The sequence below is a fragment of the Leptidea sinapis genome, chromosome 40 (assembly GCF_905404315.1).
Source record: "Leptidea sinapis chromosome 40, ilLepSina1.1, whole genome shotgun sequence".
NCBI lineage: Eukaryota > Metazoa > Arthropoda > Insecta > Lepidoptera > Pieridae > Leptidea > Leptidea sinapis.
In genome coordinates this window covers 4,379,044-4,403,435 of record NC_066304.1, presented here as the reverse complement: position 1 = coordinate 4,403,435, position 24,392 = coordinate 4,379,044, and the positions used below count along the sequence as shown (strand labels likewise).

The 24,392-nt window shown below is 33.6% G+C and overlaps 1 protein-coding gene across 2 annotated transcripts in view; it reads left to right on the top strand.

Annotated features, from left to right (window-relative positions):
• Positions 1–24,392, top strand: part of LOC126976391 (protein scarlet-like) — an 82,573-nt gene that overhangs the window by 31,804 nt on the left and 26,377 nt on the right. For both annotated transcript variants that reach the window (XM_050824700.1, XM_050824699.1), the window contains exons 5-9: positions 6,179–6,331; positions 6,723–6,961; positions 19,181–19,391; positions 21,729–21,757; positions 22,628–22,733. In XM_050824700.1, coding sequence (XP_050680657.1) covers positions 6,179–6,331; positions 6,723–6,961; positions 19,181–19,391; positions 21,729–21,757; positions 22,628–22,733 — 738 coding nt within the window. The remainder of the gene's footprint in view (positions 1–6,178; positions 6,332–6,722; positions 6,962–19,180; positions 19,392–21,728; positions 21,758–22,627; positions 22,734–24,392) is intronic.

Genomic DNA, 24,392 nt, shown 5'->3' with positions numbered 1-24,392 from the left:
CCTGGTAATTCTATTCAAGGGAGAGAAATAGGCTAAATTAGATCATGCATAGTTACATAGAAAAGGATAGAAGATATAAGAAATATTTTTTATTTTTTACATTCATAAGTGTCATTTCCGTGACCTACGTGAATAAAATGATTTTGATTTGATTTGACTATATTTCTTACACGCTCTCGGTTGAGTTTTTGGAACAGAGAGGTTAACTTTCGTTATTGCGTTCCTCTTGTAATAAAATTACTCGCCGTTATTCATAATATTCAAAATTCTCAGCTCAATGAGATCGAATGCAGATTTTTGATTAAAATTTAAATAGTTTTTAAATTATGTAATAAGTTCCATCATTGCTAATCATCTCATTTGGTTTCTTCGTGGTCGATTGCTCCATAAGTTGTATTTAATGACATTTATGGTAATATTGATTGAACGAGCGCGGAATTAAATAATTGCTAAAATAGTAGTAGTATAATTTCAAGTATCTTTCGTTTACATGATAAAAACGTAGTTTATTTGATTCACGCGACTGTTATACATTGATTTAAATGATATACTTTTGAAAGTATTAAAACGCGCTTAATTTATATTGGATTGTTGAGTAAAAGTTACATTTTTATTATTATGTATTTAACACGACGATTACACGATCACTTCACATTCCCCCTGAAAACTCTTTAAAAAATGTGTGACGTTCTGTGTGAAAGACGTCTATAGAAATCTAAAAAAAACATTACGAAATCGGAATAAAAAGGAAATCAATATTTCACTAGCATTATTGGCCTAAATTTAGACTTTGAAAGACCGACGGACATATGACATGAAACATGAATGGCCCTATATTGGTTCTAAATATTTTCACTTAGACGGATGTGGACTCTAAAATATGTACGTATATGCATCATATTGTATACATAAATCAAATCAAATCAAAATCAGTTTATTCACGTAGGTCACGGAAATGACACTTATGAATGTCAAAAAAAAATTCTTATTGAATCTACCGCTACTTCGTAAAGGGTTGAGCTAATGAGAAGAAGTAGCAAGAAACTCATTGCCACTCAAGATTTACATTTAAGTACATCGATTTACAAATCATTTCAAATTACAATATAATATGTAAAATGTACATGATGCAACAGACACACTCAAACGTATAGGTACATGATGCATATGAAAATTCATGAAAAATAGAAAATTGCCTATACAATAATTCTGAAATGGATCTCAGTCACCCAACAAGAACTTTGAAAAGGATACCCATAAGTGGTAATCATAATTTTATCGGCGGCCATCTGGGATTTCAATAATGATCCCAAATCCATTCTCTGCAACCCTGAGAATATTACAAACGGTATCCATATTTGGATATATAAGGATTCTACGCAGCATCCTTGGATTCTACAAATAAAACCCAAATAAATTTTACGCCTTTTCCAGAATCTAGCTTATTTTTGCCGTCATTCGTACATAGTTTCCTTAGCAGTAATTTTTGTTTCTCCATTTTGATCTTTGGTTTGAAATTGATGTTTCATCTTGACTTGCATTAAATAAGTATATTCAACAGCCACTAATGGCCTGTCTATACACTATCTTATATTCTAAATGGGCCTTTCTAACATTTCCTATAATCCATTCCATTTCCTATTTGCAGGTGCATTATTTAAAGGACAACATGACTTACGTTTCTGAATCTACTACTAGACATCTGAGATTGTCATTTCGCTTTATTTCAGATTTAATACACCTCAAATGCAAATCTTATACCTTTAATATTAATAAAATTGATAGATTAGAGTAATATACCCTATTGTTGCAGTCACAAAAGTGTACATAAATTATACCCTACCAGACAATGATTGCTGCATTATTTACAGCGCATATCGGCTTTTGATCGAATTCTGACTGTCTACATTGTTTCAAATTGGCTAGAATTGCACTTTTGTGAGTTTCAGAGTTTTATTTTATCATGCCATGCCAATAATGCATTTGTAAACTGCTAGGTTTCGTATTAAGATTTAAGGCAATTACATGTTTGTTAAACTGCCGCAATATTTGGTTTCAAATCCTCTTTTAAAAGGCTTAGGGTTGTACTCGACAAAGGCTTCGTTGGTAAAAGGGCTATAAGCTACTCAGTACAGCATAGCTCGCTTAGATTAGCTTAGGTAAGAGAGCAATTTTTATAATGTAGGCACATAATTTTTTAATTATCATAAACGTTAATCAAAATCGTATTTATATACTTAAATAATGTCAGGGTCAAATACTATATATACATCTCTTTATTTTTACTACAGCCAACGTAGATATTTTGTTTTATAGTTTCGAGATAGGTCTATGACAGTAATATTCTTTATTAGGAAATGTCAACTTTTGCGATATAGATTGGAAAATGTCGATATGTGTTTACTTACGGCCATTCCCAATATTCAGTCTATATCCGATTCTGGCCTACTTGAGATAAAAAGTCGTAACTATCGTTGACTTTTCTGTCCCAATAAACTTATCGACGGTTACTCACCTTATCCGTACACGCTGTCTGTCAATGGCAGGATGTATAGCTTACAAGGGATAGAAGTTTGTATGGAAATTGTAATAGTGAACTGGCGATAAGAATGACTTATCGGGTGTATTGGGACAGCTTCTGATTATTGACAGCTAATTACTGACAGATGGTAGTGATTTATCTCTATTTGTAGATAGTATATTGGGAACGGCCGTTAGTCAACTAATTTCTTTTAATCCTGGGTATCGACGGGCGCAATACAATTTTTCAAGGGTTCGTGATTCTGGGCGATGGGCCTTACTTGTCTCCAACTCTTTCTATACCTCATTTTGGACAAGATCTCTGATAATATTTAGTTTAATATAAATTGTAAATCAATTCGTTTCTAGTATGCTGATGGAAAGATAGCGCAAAATTGTATTTTCTTCTGATTGACGTGCCTTGTACAGGCTAAACATAAGAAATATTTTATATATATATTTTTATATATACCATAAGGAGTGACAATAACATAATATATTGCAACAACACTTGGTAAACGTCATGAAACTACATCAGTTCGTAAAGGGACTATTTCATGGGGGGAAGAACTGATAAGTTACTGGCAACCCATCTTTTAAATCATAGGATAACAAAATTGACTAGCCTATAGAGATCGAATACACCTAGAATATGTGCTTAGTCAGTCCTAGTTACTATCCGGTATTTTATTGTAAAATTGAATACTTTAAAACCTATGATGGAGCCCTTAAACCTAGCTAACATATTACACTGTTATTTACATCACCATTAAAATATTTCCCACTTCCTGCTCGACAGTGTGCAATTTTCACTCGAACGGTTGGCTCAGTTGGAAAGAGCGCTCGCACGGAACGCGAGAGATCGCGGTTTCGAGTCCCGAATCGTTAATAAAATTTTGTTTACAGTTTTATTTGTGTAACTGCGTATTAAAATATGCAATTATATGTAACTAAATGTCAAAGTAAACTTAAAGGTAGATAATATTTTGGGTGCGTATGTGAATGTGAATATCATCTGCCTATATCATTGACAATACGATACATAATGGTCCACAAAACAACCTAAGACGTAGTATACCGCGTCACATCGAACTGCAACCGTCATTTGCCCTTTATAGGTCTCACGACCTTATACCTTCAAACCGGAACATTACTGCACGGTTATTTTGCGGCAGAAATAGGTAGCATAACTCCCCCGGCAGATCACAGCACAGCGATATGGTTACTTCTACTACTATATTGGTATTAATTTTTTAAAGTCATTATCATTATGTTCTTTTTTTCATCTTCGCATGCCTCTTCGACTAGCGAAGTCAGTAAGCTTTTGTAAATTCAACTTTGTTCTTCGCGAGAGGAAACACTTCTGCCGAACTCACGATTCCTATCCACTGTCGGATGTTGCGCAGCCAAGACTTTTTTCTATGACTTACGCCTCTTCTTCCTGCAACTTTGCGCATTATGATAACTTGTAGGAGTTTGCACCTCTCGTGTCTAAGCATGTGCCACAAATATGCGATTTTCCTCATCTTGATAAAGTTTACCTATCAGGATTGAGACCCACGACAGTCTACAGGTGAGAGTCATTAACCACTGGGCTAAGAAGCCAACTAATAAAACTTTCCGATAAATTATTGCAAAAAAGCAATATAGTTCAGTATCGAAAATTAATTTCCGGACACAAAAAGAAACGTGAATTTAAAACTTTATGTGTTTCTTTTATAAAAAGACATTAAATTAATAAAAACATCAATAAAAATATTCTAAAACATAAATATCATAGACAGGTTTTCACTATTAACAATCTCACCTAAATCTGTTTCTCAAATCAAATAGAAATAATATCTTATCAGTATTGAATCATAAGCTCTCATCCTTGACATTTGCAAAAAAAAAAACTAAAGTTATATTACTATGATAATATGTCAAGAGCTTTAGATGCTATCTTCAAATACATACATAAAACCTGTGTTTTGTCTTGTAAGTAGTTACGATAAGATCTTTTACATCTAATGTTCTCACAAATTATTGGTGTTGAACTTATAAACGACGTAACTTAATATGGCAAATCTTAAATATGTACTTAAAAAATAAAGATCAAATCTTATTTTAGTGAACTAGTTAGGAATTTTTATGATTTTGTTATCAATACGAATCTCACTTCGACGTTTTAAATGGGAACTTTTATGTTATTTTATATTTTTGAAACTTTATGACTGGATTATATATTTCGCTCCACATCTCAAAAAAACGCCATATCTAAGTTGTGATCTTCAGTCTATGAATAACAAAATTTTATTTAATTCATAATAAATACAATTGAAATGTACAGCAATTTCGTAGTAAATTTCTGTTATTATCACTGTACATACAACACGCTCAAGAAGATTATAATGATTAAATACTAGCTTACCCGACAGACGTTGTTCTGTTCATAATTAAAAAAAAACATTTGCTGGTGGAATTTCGTAAAATCTGTTCTTAGCTGTTCGCTGAGTGATGAGTCAATACATAGGTGGAAATCTCTTATATATTTAAGATTATAGATAGTTCATTCTACAGTTCTATAATTAATAAACTGAATAATTTTCTACAGATCCAGTACTTTCTTTTTAAAACGTGTTTTTTTTTTTAATTTTGTATTTAGAACAACACCAAGAGTGCTTATAATTAAAGGGTTAAATTTTTATTGTATATTTTTATCGATCGTCTGTTAATATTTTATCGACTGTTTATTGACTGTCTGTCGACATTTTTATCGAATGTCTGTCGATTTTTTATCGAATGCCTGTCGATATTTTTATCGATAGTCTGTCGGTTTTTTTCGATAATCTGCCGATTTTTTATCTAGTCTGTCGATTATTTTATCGATAGACTGTCGATTATTTTATCCATAGTCTGTCGATTCTTTTATCGATAGTCTGTCGATATTTTTTTATCGATATTGTTTGGATTTTTTTATCGATTTTCTGTCGATATTTTTATCGAATTTTTAATTATCTCGTTGATCCAATGATATATGGATAGGGGATACAAAGGCCAAAGTAATGAAAAATACCAATGTCGTCAGTCCTTTCACCAACATATGAGTAAAAATCACAATATTCAAATAATCCGTTTAAACATACGAATAATCTCATGTAAAGTATATTAAAAGTTTGCAGGCCACTTGCAAATAAATAACAACCGCCATTTACTTTTTTTAAAACATTAACGTATCTACAGCTCAGTGCCATTTTCTGAACACACTGGCATCAATGTTGCACTGAATCTTCATGTATGAAAGCCTGAAACAGCGATCTCTTCGTATAATTTTTATGCAAACGAGCGTACGGGTCACTTGGTGTTAAGTGATCACCGCTGCCCACATTCTCTTGCAAAACCAGAGGAATCACAGGACATCGTTGCCGGCCTTTAATGAAGGTGTACGCTTTTTGAAGATACCTATATCGGATCGTTCCGGAAACACCGCACAAGGTGCTCACTTTACAGCTTTGTAGTACGTGGAAGAAAGCTCCTTGAAAACCGTACTGTGGAGGACCGCCACACATCCAGGTGAATGTGTTAAATGTTAAACTGAATGTTATATTGTAAATATATTTCTTGTGAAATTTAGATTATATTATTTCGTGCATAAGTGAATGAGATTATTCTAATGCAGGCACGATTGATGATGGACAAGAGATCGTCAAAAGTTACTCGCAGTAGGCGAGTTCAACAATTGTTGGCAGATCTTGGTGTGGCCAGCTGTACCAGAACGAAGCTGAAGGCACTCTCAGGGGGGGAAAGGAAGCGAGTAGCCTTGGCTGTACAGGTCAGTAATCTTACCAGATTTGAACTTCAAAGCCTTCTAGAAATAAAATATATGTTCTAGACTAAGACCAACTTAAAAATATATAATGTTTTTTGAAGTCATAATCTTAGATCATTTATACCCATAGATAAGCTATGACAGCTGTGAAAACGTCGAAAAATTATGGAGATGGACAGTTAACCTCTATTTGAGCAATTCACGCACACTAACATAAAGTGACATACAAGTCGCGAGTGTTAAACGTAGCTTGTCACGCTCACTAAAGAAATAAACCTGGCCTTTTTTCCTGAGGAGGCTCTATTTAGACGTATAAATTATCTAAGGTCATAATATATTCAAAATGAAATACAATCTTATCAGTAAAATTTTAACAATGTAAAATTTGTTTTAGCTACTAAATGACCCTCCAATCTTATTTTGTGACGAGCCTACTACGGGTCTAGATAGTTCGGCGGCCAGTGCTGTCGTGTCAAGATTAAGACGGCTCGCCATTGGTGGAAAGTTAGTGATATGTTCCGTCCACCAACCGGCGTCTGGAGTATTTGAATTGTTCCATCAAGTGGTGCTTTTAGCCAATGGGCGTGTCGCATTCCATGGGACTAATGAGCAGGCTGATAATTTCTTTGCATCGTAAGTAGAAATATTTTTTTTTACATAGTTTTAATTAAATGTTTATAAAATAGCGTGAGCGTGCCTCCTTCTATTTTCATCATTCTACATTTATTTATTTAATTATTTTAAAATTAGAACAAATAATAATAGAATTAAAAAAAAATTAAACACGCGTTATTTCAGGAATGGTCTCAATGGCTGTCTTAAAATGATCCCTAGGTCGTTGTACGCAGGTGAAGCAGCGAGGGGGGTGATTGAACTCCATCTTTTAGTTAAAATTGAATTAAAATATGATAAACAGTCAGAACAGATAAATATTTTAATTGTCCATACATACACACCACCAGGGACCAAGAGATGTTTAGTCGGCGTTTAAGTTGTTATCAGTGGGAGGCTCCTTTGCACCAGTGGGAAGCTCCTTTGCACAGGATGCCGGCTAGATTATGGTTACCACAACCGCATCTACTTTCTGCCGTAAAGCAGTAATGTGTAAGCATTACTGTGTTTCGGTCTGAAGGGCGCCGTAGCTAGTGAAATAACTGGGCATATGAGACTTAACATCTTATGTCTCAAGGTTACGAGCGCAGTTGTAGTGCCGCTCAGAATTTTTGGGGTTTTTCAAGAATCCTAAACGGCACTGCATTGTAATGGGCAGGGCGTATCAATTACCATCAGCTGAACGTCCTGCTCGTCTCGTCCCTTATTTTTATTTAAAAAAAAAGCTGCGTCCGTAAGTTGTATAGATTCATGAAAACAGCTGGCGATAATTGATTTTACGTTCGTTTTTGAGTTCATCGCGAACAGATAGACCGAAGTGGTGGGGTCCTTTGTTATGTGATGTGAGTGTTCTTAACCTATGGGCTAGTATTTTAATGCATAATGTTCTAAATTTAGCATCCAATATTCAATAAACCGGAGGTTATGGCATGAGTTAATTTAATCACTACACCTACCACAACAATGCTCGGGAATACAAAATGCTGCTAGTTAATTAAAAGTCAACTATATGACTGACTATTAAGGTTTGGATTCGACTAGAGTGCGTAATAAACATGTGACCTATTTCCCCGCGATACAGAGTAAAAGCGGTGGTATCGGAAGAGGGTGTATGGCGTTCTTTGAATTGTCTTAATGATGAAATTTTTTTAATTATTACTCTAGTACATATTTGTTCGAAGGCCTAGTTGCTTAAATGAATGAATTTACGGAAGTTGAAAATTTATTCAAACAAAACAAATCTTATTATTAACTATTATTACGTGGAAGTGTACCAAGAATACTGGCAGCAATTCCGCGTTGGATAGCTAGAATGATCCGCTAACCGAAATAGCTGCCTGGGGTTTCCACTATCAATATTGGGGCGGGTGGATAGTACTTTGTACATTCTCCACCTCCTCCTGAGACCAACATTATTGCGACGTTTGCTGTCTTCAGCAGTCGAAGCAGCAGCCCTAGCATCAACTAACGTAACTTGGACATGAGAAGGAGCCAGAGTGTCGACACAAGGTCCTACCAGTGGGAGGCTCCTTCACACAGGATGCCGGCTAGATTATGGGTACCACAACGGCGCCTATTTCTGCCGTGAAGCAGAAATGTGTAAGCATTACTGTTTTTTGGTCTGAACGGCGCCGTAGCTAGTGAAATTACTGGGCAAATGAGACTTAACATCTTATGTCTCAAGGTGACGAGCGGAATTGTAGTGCCGCTCAGAATTTTTGGGGATTTTCAAGAATCCTGAGCGGCACTGCATTGTAATGGGCAGGGCGTATCAATTACCATCAGCTGAACGTCCTGCCCGTCTCGTCTCTTATTTTTATTTAAAAAAAAGTTGCGTCCCACACCAGCGACCTTCCCCGTGCCCGAATAAAAAAGTATCAATATAGGGATTATGAAAAAAACAAATTGTCTATGCTTGCGGTAATATGGCGGTGCGATAGCTTGTCCATCCGTCTTGCTTATGAACGGTCGCTGCTTGGGGTAACTAGTCTGTAAGTAGTAGTTTTCAATTCAAATTCTATCGAGTGTAATCTTATACCGGTTACCTTAACCGATTTAAGAACTCGAGTTCAGGTTACTGTTGTTAATTACTTAACCACAAGATAAAAAATAAATACCTCACACATCTTACTAATAAATATTTGTGGTTTGATCTAGTTGATTTAAAGGAGATCCAGTTCTAGAATCTTCCAAAACTACATAAAATATTATTAATAGTGATTTAATACATAACAACGTTTGTTTACCGATATTTTTTTTACCCCTTCGTCTACTGACAATTTTTTTCATTTAAAAGGAAAAATATACTGATTCAGATAGAGAAAGTACCATAGGCCTGATCAGCGGGCATACCATGAGCTCTTATTCCGATTCAATTGACAACCTAAAATGAACTGCTTTGCTATTTCGTACCACGACGTGATTAGAGCTATCTAATTTAGGTTGACATCAAATCAACTGAATTAAATCGCAATGATGTCAATTTAATGTCAAAAATGATATCAACTGAATCGCAAACTGATTTAGTTCATTTATTCATTCGTACCATGAGGTAATATTTAAACCTAAACTGGATAGCTTATGTGTCAAAGTGAGTGATTCGAAAAAAGTTCCTACTTCCTTAGAGGAAAGTGAATCGTGTTGTTAATAACTTTTAAAAATAGTGAAAACATACAGAAAAGGAAAATTTTACTGATCAAAGATGAGGTGAGAATACTTTATCGGACTTTTTTGTAAAACAAAATACTGAAAGTAAATACCAAAAATGAAAATACTAAAGACGAGGCAGTAATGGCCCGAACTATAGCCTGTCCTGTAACTCTTTGGTCCTGTCAAATCAAACATCAATGGAGGTGCGTTCTTAACTCGTTATATTTACGAAAACACCTTAGCAAACATTTAATTTGTAATTCAAAGAACTATATTTATTTATGTTACTATTATTTAATAAGTACAAAAAAGGGCTTATTGGTTTATAATTTGACGCTATAAAGCGCAATTATAAAATGTTTTTTAGTATTTTCTACGCAAAAAAAACCGCTAAAATCAATGATATTATATACAATATTAAATAACATTGATTATGATACATGTTAATTACACAAAAGTTTAAACATATACATATTTTTAAAATAATACAAATAAGTAAAACAATACAAAGCTGATGAACTATAAAATTCATAAAAATCACAACTATAATACTATTCAATTCCATATTGTAATATCGTTTAGTCTTCAATCTATACTAATATTATAAAGCTGCAGTGTTTGTTTGTTTGTTTGAACGCGCTAATCTCTGGTACTACTGGTCCGATTTCAATGATTCTTTCAGTGTTGGGTAGTCCATTTATCGAGGAAGGCTATAGGCTATGTTTTTTTTTTCAAATTTTTAGGGATCCGTTATAAAATTGCTATTTTGTAACACAAGGTGTAAAATCGAAATCCTATTTTTGCGTGCGCTGCAAAAACTATTGACAATAGAACAAAATGATGTACAGGCTATAATATAGGCAATATTTTATAACTTATAAAACTATCGCGTGAATTATACTTTATATGGCAAAACAACGTTTGCCAGGTCAGCTAGTACTGTAATAAGCCTTCGATATAAGTCTGCGTTTAATAAAAGATTAAAATTAACTTATTGATAATTCAGATACTTAATTAAAATAATGTACCTTAGTCCCTAGACTTAAGGCGAAGAGTAAGCAGAAAACACGCAAACATGGTGTTTTTAGACAAGTTTTGTGGTGGAAGTATAGCATTTCGAGCTATGAAGACTACTTAATCCTGTTACACATATCCTTAAGTCTTATTTGTAGGTTGCTAATGCTTGCTGTTGGTTATAGTTAACACTGCCGAGCCTTCTTGAACTACCACTTTTCTTTGAAGTTAAACAACATGGCATGGCGTGACGCATTTTTTTGGTACTTCTCTCAGAATAGTTAATCTTAAAGCTTGTACTTTTTTGTGTAGGTTCATTTATTCAGATTAGTAGTGAATAACGCGGATTGTAAGCATATAAACTGTTTTCCACGCAAGAATTTTGAAAATATTGGCTTTGTTACATAGATGGCGGGCCGGCAGCCGTGAATTCATATCGCTCAAGGTCGCTGGCATTTAGTGTCGCCTTAATGCATTGTCATGAGACGCATTACCCTTATTCTTGAATTCAAAGTAAATAAAAAAAAACTATGATCTCTTGAAGTACATTTGAAGTTAGTATTTCCTTGTGAAGTTTTTTCCCATAAAAAAATAATAGGGTATGGAATCCTTAATGTGTGCATTTTGGTCGTCCTAGACCCGCGCATCATTGGTCTGAATGGGTAATTGACCGGAATCAGTCACGTATATCGAAACAACGTAACACTAGATGTAATGAATCATCTTACAGCCGGCGATTCTCACGATTTTCTATCGATAAAGAATTAAAAGAAATATCATAAGACAACTTATTTAGAAATTGTAAAAAAGATTATAGATATTTGCTATTTGTTTTTTTTAAGATTTATTATTTATATTTTTTTTTTGATTTATTGTAATTTGGTTCAGATCATCAAAAATCATAATAGCCTTAAATTTGCTATATTTGTATAGCAAATTGGATGATAAATTTACGAATAACTCAATATCGCGCCAACCGATTTCGATGATTCTTTTTTATTGGAAAGGATATATGTCAAAGAGAGTTTGGTTTGGTTCTGATTACGGAATCCATGGCAAAGTAACGGAACTCTTCAATTAAGCGCTTACGTTCATTGCTGCATTGAAAAATTAAGTGTATCTGCACATATTTAGACAAGTTGTTAGTGTACTTCAAATTCAAAAATATAAAAATTTTAACAAAAAACAACCGACTTCAAAAGCACTATTCCAAAACAATAGATATGCACTAAAAAGTATAAAAATAATTTCCCATTTTTATATACAATATAATTCTAGTTACGATTAAGTACTTATTGTAATTTTTGGATGGATTTTTATTAAATTTTTTTCAATTTTGCGGTCACTAAACAAAACTAAACTACTTCAATAATTTTAAACACCTGCGTTTTTGTGAAATTAAATATCAAAGTTTTTATAACCGCTACCATCATATTTAATATAGTGTCAATACAAACCACAAATATATAGTCTATATTACTAGCCTTATGTCAACATGGCATTTATGGTATATGCCTTCAACTGTCAATGCCGAAATGTTTATCTACGTTTAGCAAACAACAGGTGATAAAAATTATTTTAATCATCATATAAGGCTGGTTTGGCAGGCCTTAATCTAAAAAACTTTCAATTATAAAGTTTAAAAAATTACAATATAAACAGACCACTTACGGATGAGTCTTTCATTGAGTCAAACCCGCGACCTCTCGGGTTCCGTCAGAGCCTTCTTTCCAACTGAGCAAACCGTTCGAGTATGCATGGGCCGTAAAGTTTAGTATGTCTTGTTCAATACTCAGTTGGAAATAGCGCTCAGACAGCACCCCAGAGCTTGCGGGTTTGAGTAGGTACCGCATCGTTCATATATTTAATTTGTATAGATAGTATCCTGTCCCTTTTAAGCTTTATAAGCTACTAGCGACCATCCAACAATAGGCCACAGAGAAAAGATCCTGATACCAAAAATTCACAAGTATCACTCGCTAGTCTATTTTGGACTGAATATTTCATTAAAATTCGTTTATACGGATTTTACATATAGGGAATATACCTTGATTTTAATCTATGTATTCACATTATTTTCATGCAAATTTTAAGTCTTAACGCAGCGCCTTAGAAGCTCTGCTATCTTAATTATCCTCTGGATGTATGGCCATAATATAAAAATCGCGATACAAAAATAGTTGTAGATCGTAGAAGGGCAAAAATTTGAAGTTGTATCTATTTTTAAATGGTGAATCGTAATAAAAAAAAAAATAGACAACCCTTAACATTTAGGGGGCTGAAAAATAGATGTTGTTTGATTCTCAGACCTACCCAATATGCACACAAAATTTCATAAGAATCGGTCAAACCGTTTCGGAGGAGTTTAACTACAAACAACGCGACACGAGAATTTTACATAATATTAGATATATACAAACTGTTCCGGTAGCTGTTATTCGCAACAAGAATATCTATAAGCCATAAAGTGTATATTTCCCTGGACGAAATCTTTACTATGCACTTTCTAAGATACTTTGTATTGATACTAAAATATATTGGTATAATTTACATAAAGAAAATACGGAACATCTCAGCTATAACGTCTCCAAGAGTTTTAGCAGGCAAATAGCGATGCATGAATAACAATATTAAGCATATCATAATAGTCTCGAGCCATCGCCACAAAGGTGAACAACATCTACATTAAATGTGTAAATATCCAGCGAATAAAGTTTATTATACTTGAGCCATTTAATAGATAATCCACTCGGCTAAGATTGTCTCTAGAAAATCATATTCGCGCTATTTTACATTCTTGTGGGTCAAGTTTTAGGCGACCACAACGTTGTAAATTAATTCGAGTTATGATAATCTTTATTGAGTCTATAATAAAGAAAACCACCCAGAAAAAGTCTACGCTTAAAGTATATTACAATATATTGGAATGAAGCCAAAAACTATTTTATTTTTAAAAGAGACATTAACAAGAAATATATAGATTTTAAGCTGTTTGATGATTAATTATTTATTGATGAAATTGAAATCAAACTCTATCCGTCGTGGCTTATGACGCTACGGTTAGTGTTACCATCCGTCCGAATTAATCCGGATATGTCCAGACTATTAAACTGTAGTCCGGATTTTATTTTTAATTAGATGAAATATAGTACATGTCAGGATATTTCAAATTACTAAATACTGACCCTAGGCTACGGTTAGCTAAATTATTAGTTACTGAAAATGAATTTAATTTAGTGGCTACCTATATTAAAAAATATTGTATTTTATTTAAATAATCTCTATTTATGTGTTATTCGTAGAGTAGTGACAACCTTTTTATTTATATTTTATGACGCTTAGATTACTGTAGTCAATAAAATATAAAAAAAAAATAAAAATATTAAGTTCTAACACAAAGTTATCTTGGCATTGGCCATGGCCATGTTTATACGCAAATAAAGAATTTGATTGATTGATTTGATTGATAAATAATTTGAAGATAAATTATCTAAGCGAGCATATTTTATCCCCTGCTAATATAGCTTTACATGCAGCTGCTAAGATAAAGGCAAAACAACTTAACTTCAAGTTTGTTTCGGTCCGTAACGGGGGAATTTTTGTATGTACATTTGCATACAATTTTTACTGTGAAAAAATCTAAAAACGCGATATACATGATGAGCTTTATAACTTATAGGTTCCATCTATTCATCATATCAGATCTATTTTTTTAATGGGACCAATGTGGGAGTATATCCTTTAATAGGTACGAAATTAAAAAAAAATCCAACCTCGATGAAAAGCTTGCTTTTAGTCCCTGGTACGAGGGACAAAAGTGGGCGATTCTCTCCCAGCAAGACGACTTTTGTCTCTCGTACCAGGGACTAAAAGCAAGCTTTTCATCCAGGTGGGAAAAAAATTGTATACGCACCACGTGAGATAAGTAGGACATTTCCACCCGCGGGTCAGAATGACCTACTTTTCTCTCTAGGTGCGTAATATACTATTAAATGCTCCAAAAACAACGAGACCCAAAGTGACGAGCGCAATTATTATGATGCTTAGAATTTTGGGTTTAACAATAATCAGTCTTGTTCGTTTTGTCGCTTTATCTCATTTAAAATTAAATTTAGGACGCTATGCAAAACCTTAAATCAAATCAAATCTTACCAGTGGGAGGATCCTTTGCACAGGATGCCGGCTAGATTATGGGTACCACAGCGGCGCCTATTTCTGCCGTGAATCAGTTTCGGTCTGAAGGGCGCCGTAGCTAGTGAAATTACTGGGCAAATGAGACTTAACATCTTATGTCTCAAGGTGACGAGCGGAATTGCAGTGCCGCTCAGAGTTTTTGGGTTTTTCAGGTATCCTGAGCGGAGCTGCATTGTAATGGGCATGGCGTATCAATTACCATCAGCCGAACGTCCTGCCAGTCTCGTCCCTTATTTTCATAAAAAAAAAATCAAATGTTAGTTATTAAATATTAACAAAGATTTAAACAGTATAAAGCTTGAGTTAATTATTACGTAATTATGAATATAATTCAACGGAAGTTTTATTCTATTTAGTTTTATTACGAATACTGGCTTACTGGTTTTATTATGCTTAAATCTCTCTCACAATTCTTTGTTTACAATGCGCCGCATCAATGACTTGGTAGAATATACATATTAGATGGTTTCTGTGTATTTTACACCTTGTGGCAATAGCCTTAGTGAATATATTAGCTTGAATGACTCGCTCGGTTGTTAAAACTGCAATATTCTCACTGTACCACGCACCGGATAGTATTTGTTACCATGTAATTCTGTGTTTGAAAATCTTGTTGTGGGAAGCCGTGTCAAATTATTCTCTCATCGAAATTAAAAGAGAAAAACGCAAACCAACTCTTCCGTCAACCTCAAAATGGTTAAATTTAGTATAAATGTAACTATTATTCTTAGGAAAATACTTTTTGCTTTAACTGACGAAGCACCAAATCTCCAAATCGTGATTTTCATTTTTATAACACCAGAAATTGGGATTGCTTGTATACTTACTATATAGGGTAAATGTATACACTTTTATAATAAAGTCCCAGCGACTGTCATTATCGATAAATAAATTTAAATGTATTATTAAAAAATGGCTTTGTCGTAAATCCTACTACTCCACAGCTGAATATCTAAGTGATCGGACAGCCTGGGACTAGATTATGATTATTTTATAGCGACAACAAAAAAAAAGAGCGCAGAAATAACATCAAAAATAATTCTAAAGGAATCAATTTTGAGAAAATAAATGCCTTTTATGCCTTTTAATCACTATATACCATAGATTAATAACCCACATTGCTGATAATTCTTTTAAAATCATAAAAACAGTTAGGTTTATATTTGCACGAAAAAGTTAACAATTGGTGGACTGTCAGTGTCCAATAAAATGATAACAGCTATGTAGGAGATATACCTATGTTCAAGCGAATTTCGACCTACTTGTTTCTAACGAATGTAGGATAATGACATTAAGGTGGATCACGATTTAATTTTGTCGATAGTACAATAAAAAATGACCAGAATATGGGACCGCGTATATTTAAAAATTGTTCTCAGTTATTTAAAATTGAATAATTAAATAAAAATTAATATCAATTCAAGGTTAACATAATTAAATATATGATTTATAAGCTTTTTTTATAATTAAATAAACAGGTTTTTTAACCGACTTCAAAAAAGGAGGAGGTTTTGTTTGGAATCGGTATCAGCCAATGTAGGTTTGTAACTACATACATAGTTATAGGTGAGATGTGCTTGAGTCGCACGCGAGACGTGAGGAGGTGAGAGGGGAAAGCGGGGCCGCGGCGGGAGGACACCTATTCCAAAAATGATTAGATTGTATAAACATACGCAATTATTATATCTATTGTTTTGAAATAGTGTTTTTAAAGTCGGTCGTTTTTGGGTAATTTTTTTTTTATTATATACTGTGGAGTATAGGTACAGGTGCTACAGCAGTAAATAATGTGCTAGTTTTATCGTTTTCGGATTGAAAGGCCGTAGCTTGTGAGATTACTGGGCTAATGACTGTAATAATTACGCGAGTTTGTTGCCCTTTCTTATATAAAAATGCAATTATTATGTAGTTGTGTGAAACAACGATGCAAGTGAAACTTATTCACAATGTAACGTATTAATTATTAAATATATTTTGATTTACTTATTCATAAAATAAAATTATAATGTAACTAGCTGACCCAGCAAACGTTGTATTGCCGATATTAAAATCGCGATACAAAAGTAACTGTTGATCGTAGATGGGTGAAAATATGAAGTTGTATGTATTTTTTAATGCTGACTCATAATCAAACAAATTTAAAGAAAAATGTCAAAAAAATTAAAAAAAATATATTGGCGTGGGTCACCCTTAACATTTAGGGGGATCAAAAATAGATGTTGTCCGATTCTGAGATCTACCCAATATGCACTCAAAATTTCATGAGAATCAGTCAAGCCGTTTCGAAGGAGTTTAACTACAAACACCGCGACATAAGAATTTTATATATTAGATTAGACGATATAAATAAATAAGTAATAAAACAAACATTGTCAGGGTTCGAAACCAAATTTCAGGTCCTAGTTATCTCTGTCTATAAGTTACATCAACATTATCGGAGAGATTTTTGAGCGTTTTACCTCTAATATGTGATTATGAATACCATTTTTAACAAGCGTATATTAATCAGGGCTTAAAACTCCGATAAGTCATTATGAATAAAACATTATTTAATTTAGTAAGAATACATCGACAAAATAGGTTACTAACCTTTGATGTTCTAGCCGAATCGTTCTAAAAAGACGACCCATTAAATTGTACAGTTAAATACTGGCAAACAAATATAGATCTAAATATAAGCTTACTGAACGTATAACATAGGTAAGTTTATCTATGATTCATTCATATCGAAGAGAGAACTCATGCGACTTAAAACAAGAAGCGAATTAAAGATGTCATATGCAGGAATCAATCTTAAGTGCATAAGAATCAACCGGTTACTAAAAAAACAATAAAAAACTACTAAAATATGTAAATAATTTGGATAATCAATATTCTCGTGGCGTGTTAATATATGGCTATTGTTATGAGTACCGGTTGGTTTATTAAAATTGGATAAATATTAAAATTTATAATATTAGTAATTTAAATCATGTACCATACCTCTTGGGAGGTAATCTGCTTACCGAGAAATGGAATGTGGATTCTCTTCCTACAAGAGTCACATACTCTTTCTAATGTAATTGGAATAGTTTCAAGACACTAGAAATGCATTATATTATATAGTATACATACAAAAAGTTGTATTTCCACAAGTTTTTCAATGTCAAAAACAGTCAAATTAAAGCATTCTGCAAACAATGATTTGTAAATTAATTTGTAGTTTAGTTTTCATAAAAAATATAGTTAATATATTCAGAAAGCGAAGGGAATAACTTAAAACACGTATGTATCTGGGAGGAGGAGTGAACCGGAAAGAATGGGTATATTATACGCATTGTTCAATTTTAAAAATTGTATAGTTATTAATATGTAATATTATAGTTTATTTCTCGGATGTTAATTTATAAATACAGGTATTTTGTTTTTATGGTTCAGATATCTTACAAACTTTGCAATTGACTCCGTGAACTGTGTTCACGATATACGATTTTGTTAAACAGATACATAAGATATGATAGTATTATAAGTGTATTAATAATAATATAGCCTTTATTCAGATCTTAACTAACATCGATAACTAACAATACTCTAAAACATTAAAAACAAAATAATTCTAGTATTTGTATTTTTTAATTTTTTGTGGATCTGTTTGCCAATCGGCAATGTTGCCATTCTCCTGCAACCGTTGCCATTCGTGTCTTTCTTGAGCCACTGTGTTCCACGTGACTCCTGCCACTTCCCTGATATCGTCATCCCATCTTTTCTGGGGTCTACCACTTTTCCTTTTCCTTCCCTGGATACAATCTTGTCATATACACGATGGTATTATAAGTATAATCTAGTTAAATATAAAGACAGAGAAATATTTAAGGGTTGTCCACAGTGAGCTTTCTCATACCGGAAGCTACCGTTGTTAAATGAGTTGTGCATTTATATTCGTAGGCAATGGATATTGCCTGACTCTATCGCATTGTTTTACAAAAAAATTTAAATATTCATTTTGTATGATCTGTTTCATCTAGAAATAAAAAAACAACAATGTTTTTTTGTCGATATTTAGCGCTTTTGTATTAGTTTCGGATTGGTCATATGAATTTAATTTATGAATTTGGAAGCGAGACTTTTATGCAGCATGGCGAGCGATACAGTCCAATTAAAATAATTTATATTTGAACAAGCCTTTTGTTTGTGTTAAAAGCTAATAAAGAAACAGTATACAGTACAGTATAGTATATCGAGCATTAAAAAAAATTACTGCTAATTATAATGTCTGGTAATACAAATAAGATCTGAGGCTATAACTATTTCGAATGGGTTTTTGACTTTCAATAAGTGATTTTAAATGCTATTTTAAATAATAATTTGAAATTGAATCATTGCAAATAATCGGATTTGTTTTAGCCTTAACTTCAAATGCCCAGTTGGCTTCAATGCAGCGGAATATTACGTGTCGCTACTCGGAGTGCAGACAGATAAAGAGATGGAAAGTCGAGATCGTATTAGACGTATCTGTAACGAGTACCAACGGTCGGAAATAGCTGCTGATATTGAGCGACGGGTTGGCGACGTTAAGGATGAAGTAGAATATTTCAACGGAACTGGAGATGGAAAGGTATGCACGTATGGTTTTTTGCTGTTTTGTTAATGTTTCGCAGAAGTTTGACGCCGGGTGCACGCTCGAAAAAGATTCACGTTACGTCTTCACAAGCGAAAGAGAGGCGTTCGGCTTACGACGCATCTTGTTCATTGATTATTAAAAAAGTTGCATCAGTCAGCGAGTGCACTAATAATAGGCTATGTTACAATTTTGACTAAAAATTATTGTGACTCGTATAAATGATCGTATTAAAAGATAGTTTCTTATGACGTTATTACGTAAAATTAACGTCCGTCAACCGACTTTACAGACAACCAATTTTTTATGATATCTTTTGTATAAGGGATAGTCACAGAGAGTTGTTATGGTCACTTTTAAGAAGAAGTGAATATATGTAATGGTTTTTGGTTTCTTTTGAATATTACACTAGTTTCTGAGAGAGCTTTTCATAAGTAATAATTAAATTTATTTTAACTATTAAATAATTTTAAATAATTAACCTTAATTGAGAGATTTTTAAAATACAATAATATTAAAATACATTTATTTAAATTCATGCACCGTATTGTATCTTTGCATATCTAATTTATGCAATGAATAACATAACGCCAATTCAGGTTTTTCCTAATTGAGAACATACTGATATAGATCGAATTACAAGCCCGAAATTCCAAATAGTACTTCCTTATAATATCTAGAGAATTAATTTAAATCATCTGTAAATTGTTTTAGCTTTAAATCTCAATAAAACTGTGTATTTGAAAGCCCTCTCTCTACTGACTACTCAATTCTTCGCCTTTTTTTTGAGAGGAGGAAATATAGTTACGTATTTACCCATACCGGCTAAAACCTCCTCTATGCTGTTAGCCATGGCTTTTACAGCGACATAGGACATGGGCCGTGGAGGCCGCAAATACTACGCAACAACAGTCGCGGGGCGTCTCCTAAGGAGACTCGAACCTCAGACCGGCTGTGTGCTTGTGGGAAGGAGAGAGAATGAAAATGAAGATGAAAAGATGAGAAGAACACACTCGCCGGCGAGTGTGGTGATGTTTTGTGTAATGTATGTAATTGTGTATGTGTGTGTTTATGAGTGTATGTAAGTAGTGTAAATGTTTGTGTGCTTGTATGTTTGTGTTTGTGTCTGTTTGTGGAGTGTGTTTGTGATTGTGTAAGTGGTGTATGTCAGTCAGTCCGTGGAATTCTTCGCCAAACAAACAATTCCCAATAGTACATTTTTTGACTAATCTTTCTAGTCGGACTATATAAATTGTTAGTTAACAAAAGCAGTTGCTTTTAACCGATTGGGCTAAGAACTGTGCTCCCTGAATTTGTGTATTGTTTGTTTGAATCTGAGTGTGCTAAACAACTATTTCCTGGGATCATGAACGCGCATCAGAAGACGCTTTATTACGTTGTTTAAACAACTTGAATTATCCATATTTTCTTGATTTAGTCCGATTCTCTTGTAAGTGATTAAAATAGATTTTTACGCCAGAAAATATTATAGTTTAGGATCTTTAGTACGATTTTTTTTTCTGTTCTGCTCTTTTTTGTTGTTTTATATTGTTGCATGTCCGGTATTTTTAAAGTAAGGATGATTGGAAGGAAGTAAGGAGCATGAAATTACATATATCTTCGTACACATGATGGCTCATGTAGCCCAGTGGTTAGTGGTCCTTACTACAGAGGTAGGGATCCGGGATTCGAATTTCGGCTATTTATTGTTTAATTTATAAAATATATTATTGTATTAAATATATCATTGTTCTGCAAGCGTACTACAAAATATGTAAATTGTGTAAATTATTATTATACTAGGTACATTAAATTATTCTTGAATTCCAAAATTTTACGCCTGAGGCGTCGTCCTAATTGGCCACGATTCTACGATGAAAGTGAGCGTAAGATAATAAAACAAGGGTTTCCTAATGGATGCTATGCTGCCGCACTATTACGTGACAGCGCCATCAAATCACCGTCACATCAAGTAAGAATGACCTATCAAATATATAAGGCAAGTGTGTGTGGACAAGTCGGTCGCGGAACATCTTGTCGACCAAATAAGGGACCAAACGTTTGGAAAAAATTAGAGTTCCGAAGCACCTGGAGCAATGAATGTAGAGAAAGCGGGTGAAGTTTGTAAGGATAGAAGCAAGTGGTGTTCTGTTGTCGTGAGTGTCTGTGTTTGTATGTGAAGCATGGTCTGATTTAGTTATTCTTGTATAGGTATTTATATTTTCAATGCATCTGGTTCACATTTATTGATTGCCATTAGAATATGTTTTATTTGAGTTGTGTTCTCATTTAATTAATATAATTCCGTTCTAATTTTGTTTATTTTTATTTTAGAACACACACTTCGAGCGATATCTCACACTGTAAGTATCTTTTATGTTATGTTTATTTGAAATAATTTGATTTAAATGAGCAATTTATTTTGTTACAAGTTAACAAGATGATTGTTTTAAATATTTTATTTTATTTTATTGACAGATCTAAATCCAAATCTTTTCTTTTGTAGATTTGAATATTCATTGCTCAAAGCACATGACTTTGATCTGATTTGTGGATGAATTCTATCAGAATTGAATTGAAATTAATTCTATCATATAATGATGAATATTATAATAGCTTTTGATGCTCAATGTACCTTTGTAAAGGCTTTGAATTTAGTTATAGACATGTTTGCTATCTGTATATTCAATCATTTCCACGGTTTCACATATTTTTTTTCGAGGTTACTACTACATTACAATAACGGAATGGGTTGTTATAGAAAACATGATTACAGTAATTGCCTTACACAATGGAGTCATCTGTCATTTTCAAGACCTTAAACTTAGTCCTAAGTGATACCTAGCATATAGGTATCTAGCTATCAAAAACATAACTTGTAAAAAAACCAAGTCTTGCAACTAAGTTCTAACATAAAAAGTTGTGAGATCCGTGTAATACGAAGTCTGTCAATTTATTTAGTCCCTACTTAAAGGTCCTTCTGTCAATACAATGTGTTCGGTGCTCGTCGACATATAGTTCTTTCATTTTCATTACTACTTGATCTTTGACATCCACAAGGCATATAGCATTCTTATCAACGGGGCCAAGCTAAGGTTTGGTTCGAAATTTGAATTCCTGGAAACATATATTTAGACAGCTTCCATGTTCAGCTTTATTTATTTTACTTTAATAACAATATGTATATGTAAAGAGTATCATAGATTTTCTTCTTACGATTTTTATTTTTACAGAGTCAAAGTAAACTACTTCGTCCAATTCTACTGGTTGATGTGGAGGAATATACTATCGATAAAGCACAACAAGAGCATATGGATAGCGGAGTTTGTACTTCTAATGGTAAGATGAAATATCCAACCAGACTGGATAAAATAGACCTACATAATATTTTGTATATCAGACGCGTCACTGCTACATAAGAAGCCATAAACAATATTCATCATCATCATCAGCCAAGAGACGTCCACCAAAAGATTTCCACGACGATCGATCCTGCGCTACCCTAATCCAACATAATCTGGCGATCTTGACCATATCGTCGGTCCATCTTGTGGGAGGCCTACCAACGCTGCGTCTTCCGGTACGTGGTCGCCATTCGAGGACTTTACTGCCCCAACAGCCATCTGTCCATCGAACTATGTGCCCTGCCCACTGCTACTTCAGTTTCGCAATGATTGGGCTATGTCGGTAACTTTGGTTCTCCTACGGATCTCCTCATTACGGATCTCGCAAGGCAACCGATCATAGCCCTCTCCATTGCCCTCTGAGCGACCATGAGTTTTCTCATAAGGCCCATAGTTAGCGACCACGTCTGCGTACTGTAAGTCATCACTGGCAACACACACTGGTTGATAACCTTCGTCTTCAGACACTGTAGCGGGACCAGACGGTTAGACCTAATGGTTTTACTTATTATCGTTATTAAATTTTTATTGCAATCTTTTTTTTATAATTCTAATTACCGATCTAATTATAAAATACTGGAGGTAAACATATTAAGCTGTTTTTAACTGTGGGAATCTGTGACAAACAAATCATGCACGAGAGAAAAAATCGCTAACGGAGATACAGCATGATAGAAAAGGAAAGCGAATCTATTGTTGCTGTAACCGATTTTGATTGTCAAGTCAGTCAGTCAGCAACGCATTAGCTCCTTAGTATCGTTATTTCAGGTGGTGTATACGCTACTATTTATTTATTACTAGCATTTCCCGCCCGCTTCGCTGGGCGAACTTTAAAAGGAAATAAATAAATGAAGGAACGTTGAAATTCGACATAGTAGTAGCCATTAACCATCTAGGACAAATTTCGCATCGAATAGTGGTAGTTTCATGTCGATACGATCAGTGGTTTAGGCGTGATTGACCCTCAAACAAAGACCACTTTCATTATATATACAGATATAGATGATTATCAATTATTTAATTTTTATTATTATATTCTAAGTCTTATTTTTTATTAAGTGATTAACAAACTGAGGCTGATATGTGCTACAAATATGTATAATTGAAAATTTTTAAAAACATAATGTTCAAGAACTCGTATAAACTCTGAAAAGGAGTCATGCTCAAAAGTACTGGATTTTCATTAATACATTAGCCATTGGTCAATCGGTTTTACTAATTATCATTAATTAAATTTTTGATTGCATTATATTTTTTATAATTCTTATTACCGATCTAGTTATAAAATACTGAAGATGAGCAGTTACTTGATTCGAATACTTACTGTTTAAGGCGACACTAAATGCCAGCGACCTTGAGCGATATGAGTTCACCGCTGCCGGCCCACCATCTATGTAACAAAGCCAATATTTTCAAAATTCTTGCGTGGAAAACAGTTTATATGCTTACAATCTTCGTTATTCACTACTAATCTGAATAAATGAACCTACACAAAAAAGTACAAGTTATAAGAATAACTTTTCTTAGAGAAGTACCAAAAAAATGCGTCCCGCCAAGCCAACAAACTTGTTTAACTTCAAAGAAAAGTGGTAGT